General features: G+C 53.7%; 3 protein-coding genes across 3 annotated transcripts; 2 read left to right on the top strand and 1 right to left on the bottom strand.

Moving 5' to 3' along the window:
* Positions 1-99: 99 nt before the first annotated feature.
* Positions 100-1,926, top strand: MAA_09302 (vhs; the record flags this gene model as incomplete). The annotated part of the gene is made up of 4 exons (XM_007827300.1): positions 100-163; positions 336-409; positions 597-971; positions 1,030-1,926. The coding sequence occupies 4 exons, from the start codon at positions 100-102 to the stop codon at positions 1,924-1,926; spliced, it is 1,410 nt and encodes a 469-aa protein (XP_007825491.1).
* A 3,555-nt stretch (positions 1,927-5,481) lies between these two features.
* MAA_09301 (F-box domain-containing protein) lies at positions 5,482-7,120 on the top strand (the record flags this gene model as incomplete). The annotated part of the gene is made up of 3 exons (XM_007827299.2): positions 5,482-5,499; positions 5,582-5,850; positions 5,923-7,120. 3 exons carry the CDS (start codon positions 5,482-5,484, stop codon positions 7,118-7,120), a joined length of 1,485 nt encoding a protein of 494 aa, XP_007825490.2.
* A 7,448-nt stretch (positions 7,121-14,568) lies between these two features.
* On the bottom strand, positions 14,569-16,061 carry MAA_09300 (Zn(2)-C6 fungal-type DNA-binding domain protein; the record flags this gene model as incomplete). Its single annotated transcript, XM_007827298.1, has 2 exons — positions 14,569-15,342; positions 15,453-16,061. 2 exons carry the CDS (start codon positions 16,059-16,061, stop codon positions 14,569-14,571), a joined length of 1,383 nt encoding a protein of 460 aa, XP_007825489.1.
* Positions 16,062-16,829: the final 768 nt, after the last annotated feature.

Genomic DNA, 16,829 nt, shown 5'->3' with positions numbered 1-16,829 from the left:
CTATAGCGAAACCACTTTCGACCGACGTCTCGTCTACCTTCATTCGCTTTCTGCGCGCGCGTCCACCAACGCTCGTCGTGCGAGCCCGGAGTAGTCAGCATGAAGTCTATGAAGGGCCTCAGCATGAACAAGATGCTGGGGAGTATCAAGAAGAAGGCTGGAGGTAAGCAAGTCCCTGCTGTTGTTTCGATATCTAGACCACCTCGCGCAGCCTTCGATGCATGCTGCGCATACCCGTCGGCCTGCGCAGCGTGCGGCCCAGCGACTCAACATAATTTGGTATTTACTTCGGAAGACAGAAGAGGAGCCGCTGGTCTGACTTGGTCTTTTCTTAGGGAGCTCGAACGTTCCCCCGGCGTCGGCTGCGACACACGCTGAGAACCCCGAGGTCACTGCTCACAACAGCGTCGTAAGTCCAGAGAGCCCCACCACATGACACCGAATGCTGTCGTCGCTGACCGTAACCCCAACGGCCACAGAAAGCGTTTTGCGAGTCTGGCGGAAATTCCAAGGTATGCAATACACTGGCCAATTCTCACTCTTGGTGCTTCGCCGCAGTCTGAATCATGGCAACTGACCAAGACAACTGTCAATAGACTGATGAAGTTCTCTTCCTCCCCCCCATCGTCGATGCTGCCGAATCCTCCCCGGCTGCCGCAGCCGAATGTGCCCGTGTTATTCGCAAGTTCTTGAGCAAAGATTATAGCTCAAGGCCGTCCTGGCAGTATAATGCTATAATGCTTGTCCGAATCCTGACCGATAACCCTGGGGAAACCTTCACGAGGAATTTGGATGACAAGTTTGTCGACACAATCCGAGCTTTGCTGAAGAATGTCAAGGATCTCAGCGTATGGCAAATATTAATGGAAACCTTGGATGACTTTGAATATGCCAAAGCGCACGACCAGAACCTAGCTCCGTTGGTTCTCATGTGGCAGAAGGAGAAGGAGGCTGCCATAAAGAAACATGGGGTGAGATTAGCTAGCAGGTGAATGATGGGCCGTATACCTTGCTAATGGGAGAAAATAGAATCGACAGCCACCTCTGCCTCCACGGCCCTTCACGACGAACCAGCCGCCGCTCAACCGACACTCTCAAAACTATTTCGCCAAGGCCCACCATAACAATCGCCTTCCTGACCCTGTTGAGCTCTCATCAAGACTTGAAGAGGCACGGACGTCGGCCAAACTTCTGGAGCAGGTCGTCATGAACACTTCTCCGGGCGAAATGCTGCAAAATGAGCTGATTAAAGAATTTGCCGATCGCTGTCTAAGTGCATCTAGAAGCCTGCAGGGCTACATGGTTTCTGAGAATCCGGCGCCGGATAACGAAACTATGGAGAGCCTCATTGACACAAATGAGCAGTTGCAGACGGCTCTCAACCAGCATAAGAGGGCAGTTTTGAATGCCAGGAAGCAGCTTGGCCTCGGTACCAATGAAAATTCTCCAGTTGTCTTGTCAGACAATTCAGACACCGAAAGCCATGCACGTCATAACAATGCTGAGACAGGCTTAATGCCTGGTGGTGTGACAACAGGGGCAATAGATGCAGGAAAGGGGAAACAGACACAGTCATACCATCTGACTCCCACTGGTGATGGGGAGGCAGTAGCATCGAGCTCACGCCAATCACTGAAGGACGAATCGACTGAAGATCCTTTTGCCGACCCGCATCCTGCAGAAGCAAAGGCTGCCGGTGGCTCGTCAACACAGCCTATGTCCGAATTTCCGCATGAACCTTTTCACCCTGGCTTCGGTGGGCCGCTGTCCAGTAACAATGTCGTTCTAAACAGTGCGGGTAGTTCTAGCTCTCGGTCTGGGCTGGCCAAAGAGCAACCGCCGCATAACAGGCATCAAGGCGTCTCCGACGATGACGATATCTATGAGGCAGCACCAAAGGGCAAGGGCCCCCTGAACAAGGAATAACCGCGCACATGCAGAGTTTCGCTGTAGAAAGTGATTGTAGCTGTGATTGGTTGCTCAGGTTCGTCAACCTTCTCCATGTCAGTCTTCGGTGAAACTTGCACTTCTTGAAGGGGAGTATCAAGGAGAGTATGACTTGATTCATGATTCTGTTGGGCATTTTTGTGCCAACTTGACTTTTTCTTTTTCTTTTTTTTTTTTTCTTTTTAAAAAAAGATGATGATTCCCCATTCTGTTAATGTTTCTGCTTTTGATACAACTTCAGACGAGGGTCATTTGGTTATTATTGGCAAGAACTACACCTGGCAAAGCGCTCAAAGGCATCTATAGCGTGTTTCATCAGATTGTGCTAGCTTTCTTGAGAGCATTGCATGGAGGCTAGTGTATAACAGAGATGTGTTTAAATTCGCAGTCTTTATAGCGGACGTGCCGGCAGAATTGTAGCTGGAGAGGGGAAGAGTTGATGAAATCCAACGGCCCTTCGGGTTGTCGAGCATATCCGTACGTCCTGGGCTAGGAGTTCTCGTGGGTTCTAGTGTGATTCCACAACATGTGCCGAACAGCGTGCAATGGGTGGATCGGTGGATACTCCAATTGAAGGCACTTTGCTAAACGTTGGATGTAGGCCAAAAGTCTTTCACGACGGCATTGGTCTGACCGAGCTGTTGGCGATTTATTTGGGCAAGTTGTCTTGGATATTCACATCGCGCGGCGGCATAGTGTAGAGTCAAATTTAAAGCCGATGAAGTCGAGGCTTACCGTACCTAATGTGACTATGACATGACAGCCTGGCAGGCAAGCGGTTGAACTTGGCAGGACAGCGGACAACGTTGGAGCCATGCGAAGGTTGAGATGGTGGCCTGCCGATTCGTACAGACACCAATAAGCGTCCGGTCGTCTTCGGACTCTGGATGTCCTGGATGATTTTGGATGGAATGGAATGTGTTTGGCCACTTGGTTTAGGTGCTCTCTCCCGCTGGGACGGCGGGGTGATATTGCACCCGTCGCAGCCAGTCGCAACATTGGCACTTCCCGCTGCGCCTGTGCAGGGCGGGAGAGTTCGAGTGGAAGGGAAGGAGCGAAGGTCTCAGAACGGATAAAAGTGGAGACAACGGCGAACTACGGCAGGTGCTATGGACTGGACGCATCCATGCGTGCATACTCCGTACATTAGACAGAGAAACGCAAGCTCCAAGCTCCAAGCTCCATCCGCCCAACTCCTCAAATTGACCTGATAGTCACAGTGTCCTCGTGCCGTGCTCGCCCAAGAGTTGCACATGCATATGCATGTCTTTGGTCGAGAAGGGACAAGACACACGACAAGTAGGGAGGCTGAGCCAAAATCATGCCTTAGTCACGTCTCGCATTTCAGCGATGTGGTGCTCCATCGACGGGCTTTCCATGCAAAACATGCTGCCTAGTCGGACGCTATTTCTCTATTTCGATAGGTGAGTCGATTACAAAGAGCTTCCAAAGCCGTTGGGTGCTGACCTTGTCCTAAAGTGGCTCACCGTCCTCAAAGCCAAGATAGCCATGTGTTGCGTACGGAATATTATATTGCGAATCGGGTTCAATACCATGGGGTGAGCTTGCCCGGCCGGAATCTCCGTGGCCAAGAGTCTGGCGCACGACATCATTTCTCCCACACTGCTGAACACTTTTCAGATGAACAGAGACACACACATGAATCTGTTGACGTGGTTCTGGCTTGCATCGCCGTTGGCCGTCTGGTTGTTGGTGCTCCCGTCTCACTGGAGACACTGCGAGCTAGCACTCCAGCCAGACAAACTGCGTTCATGTGGCGCCAGGCTCAGATCAAACCTCCACCCTCCGCCCTTACCGACCCATTTCCATCGTCAATTCTACCGATCGGCAGTTGATCTAGTTACGTCGACTCGAGAAAGATTGCATCGCATGTAAAGTTCCGGGCCTATGCATGCTTCTGGTATTGCCAAAACAACATTGAATTCTTTTCATCCGTCTTTTCTACGACTGAATTCATCTCAGACTCGGGTAGTGGTTGTGCTTGTGTTGTCACTGGCCAGTGTCAAGCCCACCGACAGCTCAGCGAGGCACATGCCGGACCTGATTGGCCAGTTGTGGCAGTGAGAGTTCCTGTTTGGGACTTTCTTGCGAGAGACGACCAGTGTTCTTCTGGCAGCTCGCACCCGTGATTTATGGGGTTTGGGTTCATGGGTTCATGAGAAATGCACAGGCAGTTACACGGCCTTTCCTGGAGCCGTTAGCGGTCTAAGCTGAAGTCTGTCCCTATTTCGCCACTTCATTGATATCTGGCACTGGTCAGTCCTCTGACCGTCATCTGGATATCGCTAAAGTCCCCGGCGGCCCGAAACCCGTCGCCTTCGTTAGCCCGAATCCCAGTTCGACAGTCGTATCGTTCTCCGTCCCACTTGTGCCTTGCCAACTGGACATGCCTGGTGGCTTGGGTATAACTGATTGGGCCTGGCGCCTGAAAAGCAAATCGTCTTTGTCACCAGACCATCCCGGGGATTTTGTCAATTTATTACGGCTTGATACCCAAGACCTTCCACTCTAGGAGCTGGGTGGTCTCACAAACCGTTACTCCGTAGCCTAGTTAATGTCTCTGCTCGTACGACCCTCGTGCTGTCCACCTGTCTTTGCCTCACCCCAAATCCACCACCACCAGGATGGCAGATTAGCAACTATGTAGGTCGTGCTGCGTCTCTCCACACCTGTCGCAGCCCTGCCTGGTCCGGTGAACACATCGTGTCGAGCTCATATATGGGACCCGGCTCCCCGGAAACACTGCCTTTTCCAATCTAAGTTGCCGATCATCGCTTCCTTGCTCTTAGTCTTGTCATTAAGTGACTGGTAAGAAATGCGCTTCTCAAGACGGAAAAGGACTCTGTGCTGACAATCTTGGCTTGCTATTCTAGTTAGTAGTCCGGCGTCGGCAAAGCCAACATTATCTTGTCTTGACGACCATCTGGCAATTATCAACCCCACCCGAACGGCGTTGATACTGGCATTTTGCAATTCATACTCTGTCTTGTCTATGGATCCGAGCGCTAGGCAACCCTGGTCGAGTCGTCAGAAGTGTCGTCTTGCCGCTGCAGCCACTATTGGGCTCTCATTTATTGCCAGCTGACAGCCTTGACAAACCCGTCATCAACTTGCCGATTGCCTTTGCTTATTTGCGCACATACCTGCCGAAGGGGACATCAGACTGGTACCCGCGTAGCCTTCTGTTGGTACCGGGCTGGAAAAATTGCTCAAGGTTGTGAACTGGTGGTTTGTCAAGTCTTGCCCGTCTGGTGACGACTTGACAAACCGTCCCTACTATCCGGCCTGTACTAATCATTGATACCTGATCATTTTGGTCGCTATTTTGATACCATGGGCTCCTCTGAGTCTTTGCCTGTGGCGACCTATGGCCATTCAACGGCACATTGCAACATTCCATCCTGCTCAAACACACCTCGTCAGGCGAACGCTGCTGGCCGGGGCTCCCTTTCGCCTCGGAACTGCAGTCGGATTCTGCAACGATACATACAAAGACTTAGTTCGGAGATTCTCATGTCAGTTTTGGAACAGGTGAGAACGATATCCTGCATGGTTATGATGATTCTGGTGTAGATCGAGCACGAATGCAGCCACACTGTTCCAAGCTAACTAGCATTTGTGGCCCAAGCTTCAATATTTAGATGCAAAGTCGATATTTGTCGTCCGCTCCGTTTCTCAGTTATTCAACTCTATAGCAACTCCAATCGCGTATCGAAGAGTTGTGTTGAACGAGTTGATTGTGCGTCCAGATGCCCAGACGCTGTTTTCCAAAGCGCTGGAGCATATTTCAACGTATACCAATCATGTCGTTGTTCGAAACAACCTGAAGCCTTCTGGCATAAGGAAAATTTTGTCTCGTGTAATGAGACTGTCTTCCGTCACGTACGTCCCTGTGAGGTCTTGAAGTAATGTAAATCAAAGCCTGACCAGATGATATCTAACACTCGAGTACAGCCTATGCTACGTGCAGGACGATAGTCATGGCGCAAGCACTTGGCCGATACACGATGTCCTTGACTACGACCAACTACGTACTCAGAATACAAAGGTGAATATAGAAAATCTCCCCTTGGGAGGCTCGCAAAGTGACTTGCATGCGTCACTGCTTGATCCCGCATTTACAAGGCACCTGGTGTCATTGAAACTCGCCAGACCAACACCGCCATTGACGACAAAAGTAGATTCGTTGAAGCGTCTTTTAGTGCAGTGCTCATCTTTGGAGACGCTGCATTATGAGGACCTGGGCCAAGGCACCAGCTTCACGTTTTCTGCAGGAGAATGTCTGCCACCGCTTTCCAATCTGGTTTTGAAATCGTACGATTGGTCACACTCTGCAGAGGAGGTAGAAAGACACTGGAACCTGTCCCAAATGAAATCTCTCGTTCTTGTTTCTGTGCCTGTTTTGAACTTTTTGAATTCCATTTCTCCACCAGACTTGTGCAACCTGACGAGGTTGCAGGTACACGAGAGCTTGGCACACGCCTCTGACGGGCGAGAAGAGGCCACCCGAAGACTAGATTTACTAGTGAGGAAGCACATCAGAGCCTTGGAAGTCTTGGACATTACCTGCCATACCAACCTATTCCACATTGATTCTATTTTGCAGCATGGTGGTTCTCTTCGACAGGTTCATTTTCGCGACCACGTCGGATTCACAGACGATGATGATGAATGCCCGACGTTGCGGGCCGAAGACGTCACAAGGCTGGGGCAGGGCCTGCCGTTTGTCCACACACTCGAGCTGGACATGGACGTTGCACTGTGCTATCCTCCCGAGTTTCTGCGTGGCATAGCCTCCTTTCCGATGCTCCAGACTCTGATCCTCCACGTACAGACGCTGCTACGTGCGACCGAGAAGGACGACCCGGCTCGGGACCGTGACTACGAATCAGCCATGCAGGTGTTTTCCTGCCTCGTACGGCTGCGGGAGAAGAGCAACCCCGACTTTGCGTGGAAGAGCATCACCATCAATGTAGGCGGATGGCGCCGGGTCATGTTGCGGAGAATGGGCCCGGAGTGGAGGAGGAAGAATGCACGGGGCATATTTGCAGAGAGATGCTTTGTGCTCGAGAGGGACGAGAATGGTCGGTACAGGGTTGCCGAGCAAGAATGCCACGACGGGTCGCAGTACATTTCGACGTCGCAGCTCTGACGGCCGATGCCGCACCTGTTGGTCTCGAGTGGTATTTCCGAACCGCATGACGCGAATGAATGGACGGCCAATACGAGAACTTGTAATGGAAGCAATATACCCATATGGCATTCCAATTTTGCACCTCTTCCATGGTATAAATTTTGTCCTTGCAGCAAAGTGTCTACGTCTGGTGCCGCCAAGCATGGTGGTGATGCTCACGCGCCAAAAGTTTCACTATAGGGTAGGTACGATGTCTAGTCTGCGCGCCAAACAAAGCATAAAGGCCCTTCTTGAACGGGCATGCCTGGCATCAGAATGGACAGGGCGGCAGTTCTTGGAAGACGCATTCGGCCACTGCCGCAGCTCACATGCCCCCAGGCGGCAGCAGATCAAACAGGCTGCCGTGTCACGCGAAACACCGGCTTGGACGGTTTCACCGCAGGCAAGGCCGCCCAACGCGCGGCGCGGCTTCACTCCACGCCAAACAGACACAGCAGGACACGGCCCTGCTTGACGGAGCGCGGGAGCACTACATTATTGTATGTACATAGGTTCGTCCAAGGATTCGCCGCCTTGCAGGGGCCCGGACCGGGCTGTATGCGGCCCGGATGGAGCCGCAATCTCCCGTGACAGGTCCAGCCTCCCGATTTATTGTGCGTTCACGGCCGCGGATGAGGCCGCGCCTCCCCCGCTGTGGGGTCGTAGGGCTCGTGGAAGGTCTGCTTCCAGCATCGTGTAGATGGAATTACCGGCGGGAGAAGGCGTATTTTTGATCGCCGAGGGCTTTTGCTGCTGGCTACGCCGGCTGTGATGCGTCGTGTTGGCGAGCGGGCCGTCGGGGAGGTTTGCCCGATGGACGGTTCAGACCGGGGCGCGTTGGCGACGGGTGCTGACCCGAACAGTTGGAAGGATACAATGTTGATGGTTTTTCTGTTCATCCCGGGGGAGGGCAGGCGTGTCGTTGGAGCGTTTGGCCGCGGGGACGAGTGTGGGAGTGCGGTTGGGGGCCTGTGAATATCAAACGTGCCTCGTTTGAACTTGGACGCCGCTTTGGTCTTGGGACGGGGCGACGCAGCGCCGCGTTGTATGTGCCTTGTCGTCGAGTCGAGTCGGTATTTGTACACGGCAATGTGATGTATTCGACTAGGGGGACTGGGAGGCCTTGGTCGTTGCGGCTCGAGTGCTTGTGTGCTGATGAGACACGGTGCTCTGTTGGAAGAGGGAACGGCAGACTATGGCATTGTTGGCACGCCTGAAGAAAGAATTGAGAGGGAAAAAGACAGGGGTTATAACACATTGTACTCTCGAGGCAGAGCCGTGTATGTCGGCAACCTGGGACCCCGTGTACAACTCGGGAAGAAATAGAATCATATGAAGGAGCTTTCAAAGGCCAACGGAGCAGGGAAAGAGCCCAGCACACCGGTGTATACCATCTCGTCGCCGTGTAGAAAGGGGTACTGGTCTCTGATGCTGCGGCCAGCACACTGCTGACACCCGGAGTCGAGAGCAAATATCAACTCCGACCGTCATGCCCGGCGTCCCGGCCATCCCCTCGACAGTTTTGCAACTTCTAATCCAGTACAACACATCTTGTCATATCCTCCTCAACAGCGGCTTCACCACCAAGAACCAAAAAAAAGACAAAAATAAAAAAAATGAAAACTCACATTGTGCTGCAACTGGTCATATTCCCGGCCCAAGTGGCGTCTGGAGTACGTACGCTGCCACAGAAGTATATCCCCACGGCCAACAACCTAGGGGCACCAGATCAACCGTACCGGCGCTGTAACATCACGGCCGAGTGCCGTCTTGGCCGCTGACAGACTCATCGGCCAGCTCAGCTGATAGAGCAGCGCGGGCTTTGACCTCGGTGGCAAGACGGCGCTCTGTCCGTTCGTTCTCCAGGAGACCCAAGAGCGCCGGGCAAGACGGGCACCACCGCCGCCAGTCTTCAAGAATACATACATGTACCCAGAATAGCTGCCATCCTCCATCGTTGCCCTTGCATCGTGACCGTTCCCCGTGCGCCGCAAAGTCCCTCTCATCGCGGCAAGACGGGCAAGGGCTACACGTACCGCCCGACTTTTGCTATGCCTACCCCGGGCCAGCGAACGAGTGAGTCTACTTGCCCTTCCCCGTCAGGTTGCAACACATGATCTACAGCCCACCCTTCAGCGTGGCGTCAAACCCATCGGCTAACTCCCCGCGTCCGAGATGGCGTTACATTCGCTGCCACCACCGTCCGCCCTTCCCAGAGAAGGAAGGAAATCCCAATTCCTCCAGCGCAACGGGCTCCCGAGCACATCATACCACGGCAGGACAAAAAAAAAAAAAACAGGCAGAATCTACGAACTCGTCCCCCAAAAGGGCACGGGTTCGAAGGGATGGGGGGTCCATGACCGTTTCCGGCGTCGTCGTCGCCGGCTTGGCATTCTATGTCACATTTTTTTCCTTCTCTTTTTTCAGCTTCTCAGATTCCATGAGTCGAGGACAAAAAATCCTACCAAGGCAATATTATTGAAACGAACAGAAAAAAGGGGTCCGGAAAGGGCGAACCTCGTGTAAGGAAGCGCTGCTATATTCGGCACTTCGTACCGGGGCCGAACGGGCCCAACGAGGCAAAGTACACGACGTCCATGGCCGCCAAGTCCAACGTGACCGCGAGGAAATTCACAAACACCAGACATGCCGCTCCGTGGGCTCCGGCGTCCGTCTAGGGAAGGAAGCCATCTTGCTTTGCCCACGGGCCGTGTGCCCATCGCCCAAATGTACCCCGTACAAGAGGCGGAGGGCCCCTTACCCAAGACGTCAGAGTTTCCGCGCCAGCTGCTGTGGTGTCTTTTGTTTTTGTTCACGTCTTACTGCGGCGAGCCGTCCCCCTTCCGTCCGGCCCGGATGGGATTGTCTGGCACGTAGTTGCCGGATCCTCCGTACGGGGGAACCAAAAGTGGCAGAAATCCCGTCCGCGGTGGACGGCTAGACCGTCACCAGCGGGTTTGGCGCAGCGTCACTGGAATACATACATACATACTAGTAGTACCAAGGGATGTCTAGGAAAGGCGGGATTTCTACCTTTTTCAAAAACCAGACGTTTCCCACGAGGTTCGCCTACGGAATACCCCCGAGGGCGAGTGCTGCAAAGCCTCCTCCCGCAACAACCGTGTCGAGCCCATCAACATCCATCGTCAGTTGTATGTCTTTTGCTACGGCTTTTCCAACGGGGGCTACGTAAAAGAAAAGAGACTAAACACCCCCCTCCGCTAGCCCCAGAGAAGAGGATCCTGTCTGCTCCCAGAAGCATCACCAGCATTCCAGTTCCCACACTCATCCGCCACCCCCTACATTCCACACCTCGCCAATATCCGCTACCAGGCCCTCGGAGCCAGGCTAGCAACGCTTTGCTCGGTTTGTGATTGGGCTTGCGGCTCTCCTTTCTCGCGATACTTGCTCCTTGGCCCCTCCCCCCGAGCTCCCTTGCCCCCCTTTTGCTAATAGTTCGCCGGCCCAGGCATCTATACACACCCTTGTGGGCTATTAAGTGTCGTGGCCAAGTGCCAAAAAAAAAAAAAAAAAAAATAGCGGTACGATGGAAGATGCCGTGCCACGAGGCGCGGCTGCGAGGGCGGACAAGGGGTGCGCTTTTTGCCTTGACGAGATGGATTCCCTATTACTATTTTCCTCCTTCTTTTTCGCCACCAGGAGTCGCCCCGAGCACAAAGTACCAAAGACCAAAGACGGGCTGTATCTAGGACTCTCTCGCTCCGTTTGGTTCAAGCAACCACGTGCCCTGGGCCCGATGCCAAAGGGGGTGTGAAGAAAACACATGGTGGTCCCCCCCCAAGGCAGCCCGCAACGTCGAGGCCACGAATATCAAGCGAACAAGACGACGGACGGCTTTGCTGAAACAAAAGCCCACCAGCTCGTTCGTGTACCTGCGTCATGTCCGATTCGCCGTACATTTCGCCACCTCGGGCATGCAGGAACGCTCCCAGATCCGGGCCCATGTCTCATCTTGGCCCCGAAACACTCTCTGGTCAACTTGTCGACGCGCAAACGGCTTTCTTGACCCAACCAGACAGACGCGTGAGACAGCAAAGGGACCCCCCCGGGCCCCGCGTTGCGCCAAGTCACGGGATCCTCGTTGAATCAACCGCCTGTGTATTGTGTAGCGTATTGTCGGTCGATGCGGCTCTAGAGCCCCCGTCTGGTGACTCATGCCTCTCGTCTCTTGCACAATACACACTCTCAGAACATGATGCCAGAAGGTGCTGCCACAAAACGCCACAAGTCATGACATGATCTAGAGGCCACTGGCACCGTCTCGACGAGCCCGCAACCCCCGAGGCCCAAGTCTGCCCATCATGTATGTATGTGTGTTGTTTTCCTTGGGGTTCAAACACCACATCCCTCGTTGATTACCTTGACTCGTTGTACCCTGTACTCGGTACCCCATACTCTCTCCTCTTTCCCGGGCGGTTGATCCGCGAGGGGGCGACTCAACTGACCTACATATTCTATCCACCGCCGGAAAAAGACAAGCCCACCTGTTCTCCTTCCTTCCAACACATCGCCACTCCATCACCACGCAGCAAGTCAAGTCCAGAGACGCCCCTCCAGTTCCGTCATCTCCATGGCCTGCCTGCGCAAAAAAAAATCCACCGACTATCCCAGTCTTGCCTCTAAACTTTACCGCCTCCAAACCACTCCCCCCCTCCCCTTTTTCCCGGCACCGCGAGCAAGCCAGGCTCCGCACCAGGGAGCCAACCACGCTTGCGAGCTCGTCCTTCTCACCCGGCTGCGTCCATGCATGGCACTGCCGTTTGCTGGAACGGGGCTTGGCCAAGTGGGCTCTTCTCGCCTGTCCCAACGGACGGGAGCAAAGGCCCGTCGCGCAAACTCGCAGCAGCGCAAAAGAGCGCAAAAATTGGAGAAATGGCCGCCACCTCTATCTGCCCGCACCGCTCCCGTACGGCCCTGTACGGCCCTTCCTAGACCCCGCGAGTCCTGACATGGGCGGTGTGAGGCAGGCCCGTGAGGAGTCGAGCTTTGCCTGCCGTGTGCTGCTTGTTCTCGCCCTCGTTTCCCGAAGTCCACCAGTGGGTTCCTTCCATCTCTCCTTCCGCCGGTGCTGAATCTCCCCGCTTGTCTCTCGTGAACAGACTGTCGCTTTGGAGTACGTTTCGACATGGTCGCCCGAGCCGTGCTGTAGAATAGCATACTCCCCCTTGGTGGTAGCCGACGATACTACCTTCTCCGTCCACTGCGCTGAGCTGAATTCGTTTCTCAAACTCTGATATCCCTTTGTTTCGTCGTCAGCTTCGTGTGCCAGCCAGTGCTGAGAGGAGTGGCAGTCGCCATGGACGGCAAACATGTATACTTGCCCCCCCCTCATCCTCCATCCTCACTCACCGATCCAATACCCGGGCAGGTAATTTGGTAGTAGTTTGGACTGCGCCGCATAGCGTGATGCTGCTGCCCAGACCGTTGGAGGCGCATCCTCCCTCCCACTCTCATGGGAAAGGCAGGCAAAGTGGCGTACATTCGACTGGCTGTCACCAGTCCACACTAGTAGTACTAGCCTGTGTGAACACAGCAGATGTATGTAAGAGGCAGACGGCGTTGGCCCAAGGCAACTGGGCAAACTGCCAGGATCAGGGTCCTTGGTCCCGACGTCTGCCGACACCATTGTATCCAAATTTGCTCGCCCGTTGAACCACTCCTCCGCCATGAAGCTGTCTGGTACAGTAGTAGTGGTAGTAGTAGTAGTGGTAGTAGTACACATCTGCCCCGTGACACGGGTTGAATCCCTCTCCACTCTACTCGTTCTAATAAATCATGCCCATGCGGGCTCCGCACACTTACCCACAGACGAATCGTGAACTCAGGGGGCGAAAAGGATGACGGGACCGTAGTCGTCAGTTACTGCGATTTGCTGGAGTATTCGACCAAGAAATCGTCCTCGATGATATGCCTGTCATGGTCTCGCGTCATGTGTATGCCATAGCAGGAATCCCGTGAAGCAATCGCTAGACCACCTACCTCGTCGACATCGGCCGTCTGTCCAGAACCATGTATGTCCAAGGCCACCTGAACAAAAGTCGGTGCGGGGCATCAGACCCTTCAGACATGTGTTGGCTTGCTCGGATGGGCCCCCGAGATGGCCGCATATCCCCTCCCTTCCGGCGGTCTATCAAATGAACCAACACCCAATCAACGATGCTGGCGCCTCCCAAAGCGCCTCCTCCTGCTGTCCGCTCCGTAAAACGATATTGTCAAGATTTGATCAATGCAAGGTTGTTCCATGTATGTCATGTATGTGTCCAACTATTCTGACAAGGCACCGGATGTAATGATCTGAGGCGAGAAAATTTTTTCATCATGAATTAGCATTCTGTATTGCTAAGACGTAAATAGTGTATGTCTCCTGCCCCATGACCAAGGAGGCAATGCCCATCCACACGCCAATTGAACACCAGCGAGAACACGCTTAGATCGCTTGCGCGACGGGGTACCCTAACTGTCTGTAGACAAAACAAGACCGACCAATCCTCCCTTGATTTTTAAGTAGACATTGTAATCGAGCCAGTCGCAATAAAAAGGGGGACAAACCAGAAACGAGAGAAGAATCAAATTAACAAAAGAAGAAGAAAAAAAACCCAAAACGTTTGGTGCCGCGAGGCATAGCCGTCTTCTTGTAACATGAAAATCGAACGAAAAACACAACGAAGATAAGTAGAACCAGGCCTATCCATTACAGCATATGCAGAAACAGCAGTGAAGCCACCCCGGAGTTTCCCGCCCCCAATTACCTTTAGTTACTAGCCGCCATGGAGGAGAGGGTCTTGACTGCTTCGACCACTATCAATGTCGGCGACAACAGTGAGAAAACACACCTGCGTGCAAGACCATCGCAAGGGCAAAAAAAATCAGATAAAGACGTAAAGAGCATGGAAACGACTGGGGAATTGAGCCGTGGGTACAACACCGAGCAAAGAAAAATAAAAGCAAATAATGTAAGCGAGAAAAAAAAGAGACAAGAAAGTCAAGTGTTTGTTGCCAAACCAATGGTTGTTCTAATTTGGGTTCCGCCGACCTTTTATCGTTGCAAAACCACCCCCCCAGCGTTTGTTCGCCAAAATCGTTAATTTGATGTGCGCGTTCATATCATCTCGTCAACGAGATGAACGGCTGAATTTGTCGAAAGGCTAGTCGACGCAGCCATTCGGGGGAAAACGTGCGCACGAATTGACCAACTGTCCGGCAGTGTCAACCTAAATTTTGTAGTCTTTTTTTGTATTTAGCTTCCTCTTGCTTTTTCTCCAAGAAGAAAACTCCCAGCTCCGTAAGCATTTCCAGATGACAGACTTGGGCCATTCCAAGCTTTCGACTCCCGAAAATCTCCCCTTTCACTCCCTCGTCTCATAGAAGCAGATGCGCCAATGCTTTTTTCAATGAGACATGTCCCGTTAGGCTCCAGCTGGTGGCGATCCCCTAGGGTCTCGAGGCCGGTTAAGACGATCAATCATTCCTTTATCGATGTCGTTTTTATCAACAAGATTGCTTAGACTCATCACGGAAGAAGAAGCCTGCTGGGGTTGGCGCTGAGCTTGTGATGGCGTTGAAGCTCCGCTAGAGCCGTTCTGACCTCCTGGCGAGCGACCTCCAGGAGCAATGGCACCGTGACTCGCAGTTGCTGGCGGATGTGGCAAAGATGGATTGCGGGGGCTTTGCCTAGGGCCGCTGCCCTGATACGGAAGATGTCCAAGCCCTCCAGGGCTCCCATTGCTTGAGGCTTCAGCAGGAGACCTTCTGCGAGGATCGTCGTCGGGCATAGTGTTTCGGGGCGGAGGCAGACGATATCCTTCCTCCTGTTCTTCTGGCGTTCGACGTCGTCGCCGCCCTACTACCTGGTCATCTCCTCTCTGGTCCCCATATGATGAGAATGAATCAGTTGGAGATTGCATCGGCTGGTAGTAGTTTCCAGCGGCGGTAGGAGGGGGCGGAGGCGGGCCACCGGTAGCAGCGTAGTGATGAGCAGATGGTACCGAATTAGGCGCCAAAGGTTGCCCGTAGGCTCCAAAAAGCTGGGTACCAGGAGGGACGCCACCTGGTACTGCAGAAACGGGAATAAATGCTGTAGAGCTTGAGGAAGAAACAGGCTGAAAGATGCACTCTTGATTCATTCTAGCACAATTTTGACACTTTCCACCTGGGGCACTCTGATAGCCGCTGCATCGAATCTATTTTTGTGTCAGCAAGCGGATAGATCAGTCGACAGATAGGGTATTGAAAGGAAGAATAAAAATTCCACTTGGGCTCTGTGAGCGTGCTGGAGCTAGAGAGAACAAACCTTGCGTTTTCTGCAGTACCTGCAAGCAATGGAAGTCCGCTGCCGGGGGGCGGCCTGTGCCATTTGGGGCGGTGCATTGCCAGGTTGAGCATACTCTGGACCATATGCTCCAGGATGCGGTCTGGGATAGCCGTTTGGAGGAGCACCAGGAGGTCCTCGATAGAAATAGGCGTCTTGGCCATAGGCAGCGTCGGGGTGAGGTGGCCCTCTGCGGTCGTCATAGTAAGGCCCTCTGTGCTCCGGAGGGGGATAGGGGGAGCCTCTTGGGTCCTGAGACTGCATTGGCGGCAAGTACGAAGCTGGTGGCTGGTGGCCGGCTGGTGGTGGTGGATAGCCGTTGACAGCATTTGGCGAGGCGTACCGAGGATCATGGGGATAGCCTCGCCCACCTGAGAGGGGAGCAGGAGGGCCGTAGCTGCTGGAGCGGGGGTCCTGAATAGACGGGAGAGTAACGGATGCGGCCATGCTGGGTCGAGAAGAGTCTGACGATGCGCGAGGCTCGTCTGCTGGAGGAGGAGGAGGAGGAGGAGGTTGGCGAGAGAGCTGCGATGGCTGGTCCTCTGGGCGATTCTGCTGAGGACGGTCCTGGCGGTAGCGGTCGTCGGCCATGCTATGCCGTTCCAAAGGCTGAGGCACGGATTTGGCCTTTGTCGGGGCAGAAGGCCAAGAGGGATATCGAGATTCTCCTTTCTAGACAGATGGGCGAATGATGGCGTGCCGATGGTGCATTACAAGTGGTTGGGGGCGCAAAACAGACCAGACCAGGGGAGTTTAGTTAACAGCCGGTTAACGGCCGGCGCAACTAAGAGAGTAGTTGGCGCCAAGTCTTGGGATTCCTCCTTGACTGCGAAAGGAAGAAATGAGGTCGACCTGGAGATGGTTCCTTGATGGAACAAGTCGCGCGCAAAGACGCCAAGTGCGGGTCTGTTGTGATGGCGGAGTGGCAGACGGAGGCTCAAAGTTGCGCTGCGTGGCCACGGCAGAAAGGAATCTTGGGAGGCAACAATACCAGCGTTGGATAACAATTGAAGTTGATTTGGAAAGACAAAGCCGAACGTCCAAATGCGACGCCAGTTGGAGTTGACTGTATGCGAGCGGGCGCGACGGCCTAGGGCAAGGCCAACTCCAACTCCAACTCGGGCAGCAGGGCTGTGGGATAATGTCGAACCCGCACACACTACGGCGTACTCAGATCGAGATCGGGATGCAGATGCAAGACTAGTATCCAGCGTCCGGTATCCGGGATCCTGGATCCAGTGTCCAGTCGAGCAGCAGTAATGAAGAGAATGCACTCACTCTCTCCAGAGGAATCTGCGGCGATAGCAGAGGGCGAGAGAGAGTGCGAGTGCGAGGGAAGAGAATGGTTGTGGAGGAGGA

This window comes from Metarhizium robertsii (genome assembly GCF_000187425.2).
Source record: "Metarhizium robertsii ARSEF 23 chromosome Unknown MAA_Scf_3, whole genome shotgun sequence".
Taxonomy (NCBI): Eukaryota; Fungi; Ascomycota; class Sordariomycetes; order Hypocreales; family Clavicipitaceae; genus Metarhizium; species Metarhizium robertsii.
Note: the sequence above shows the minus strand (reverse complement) of the source record. Positions and strands in the feature narration are given on the sequence as shown.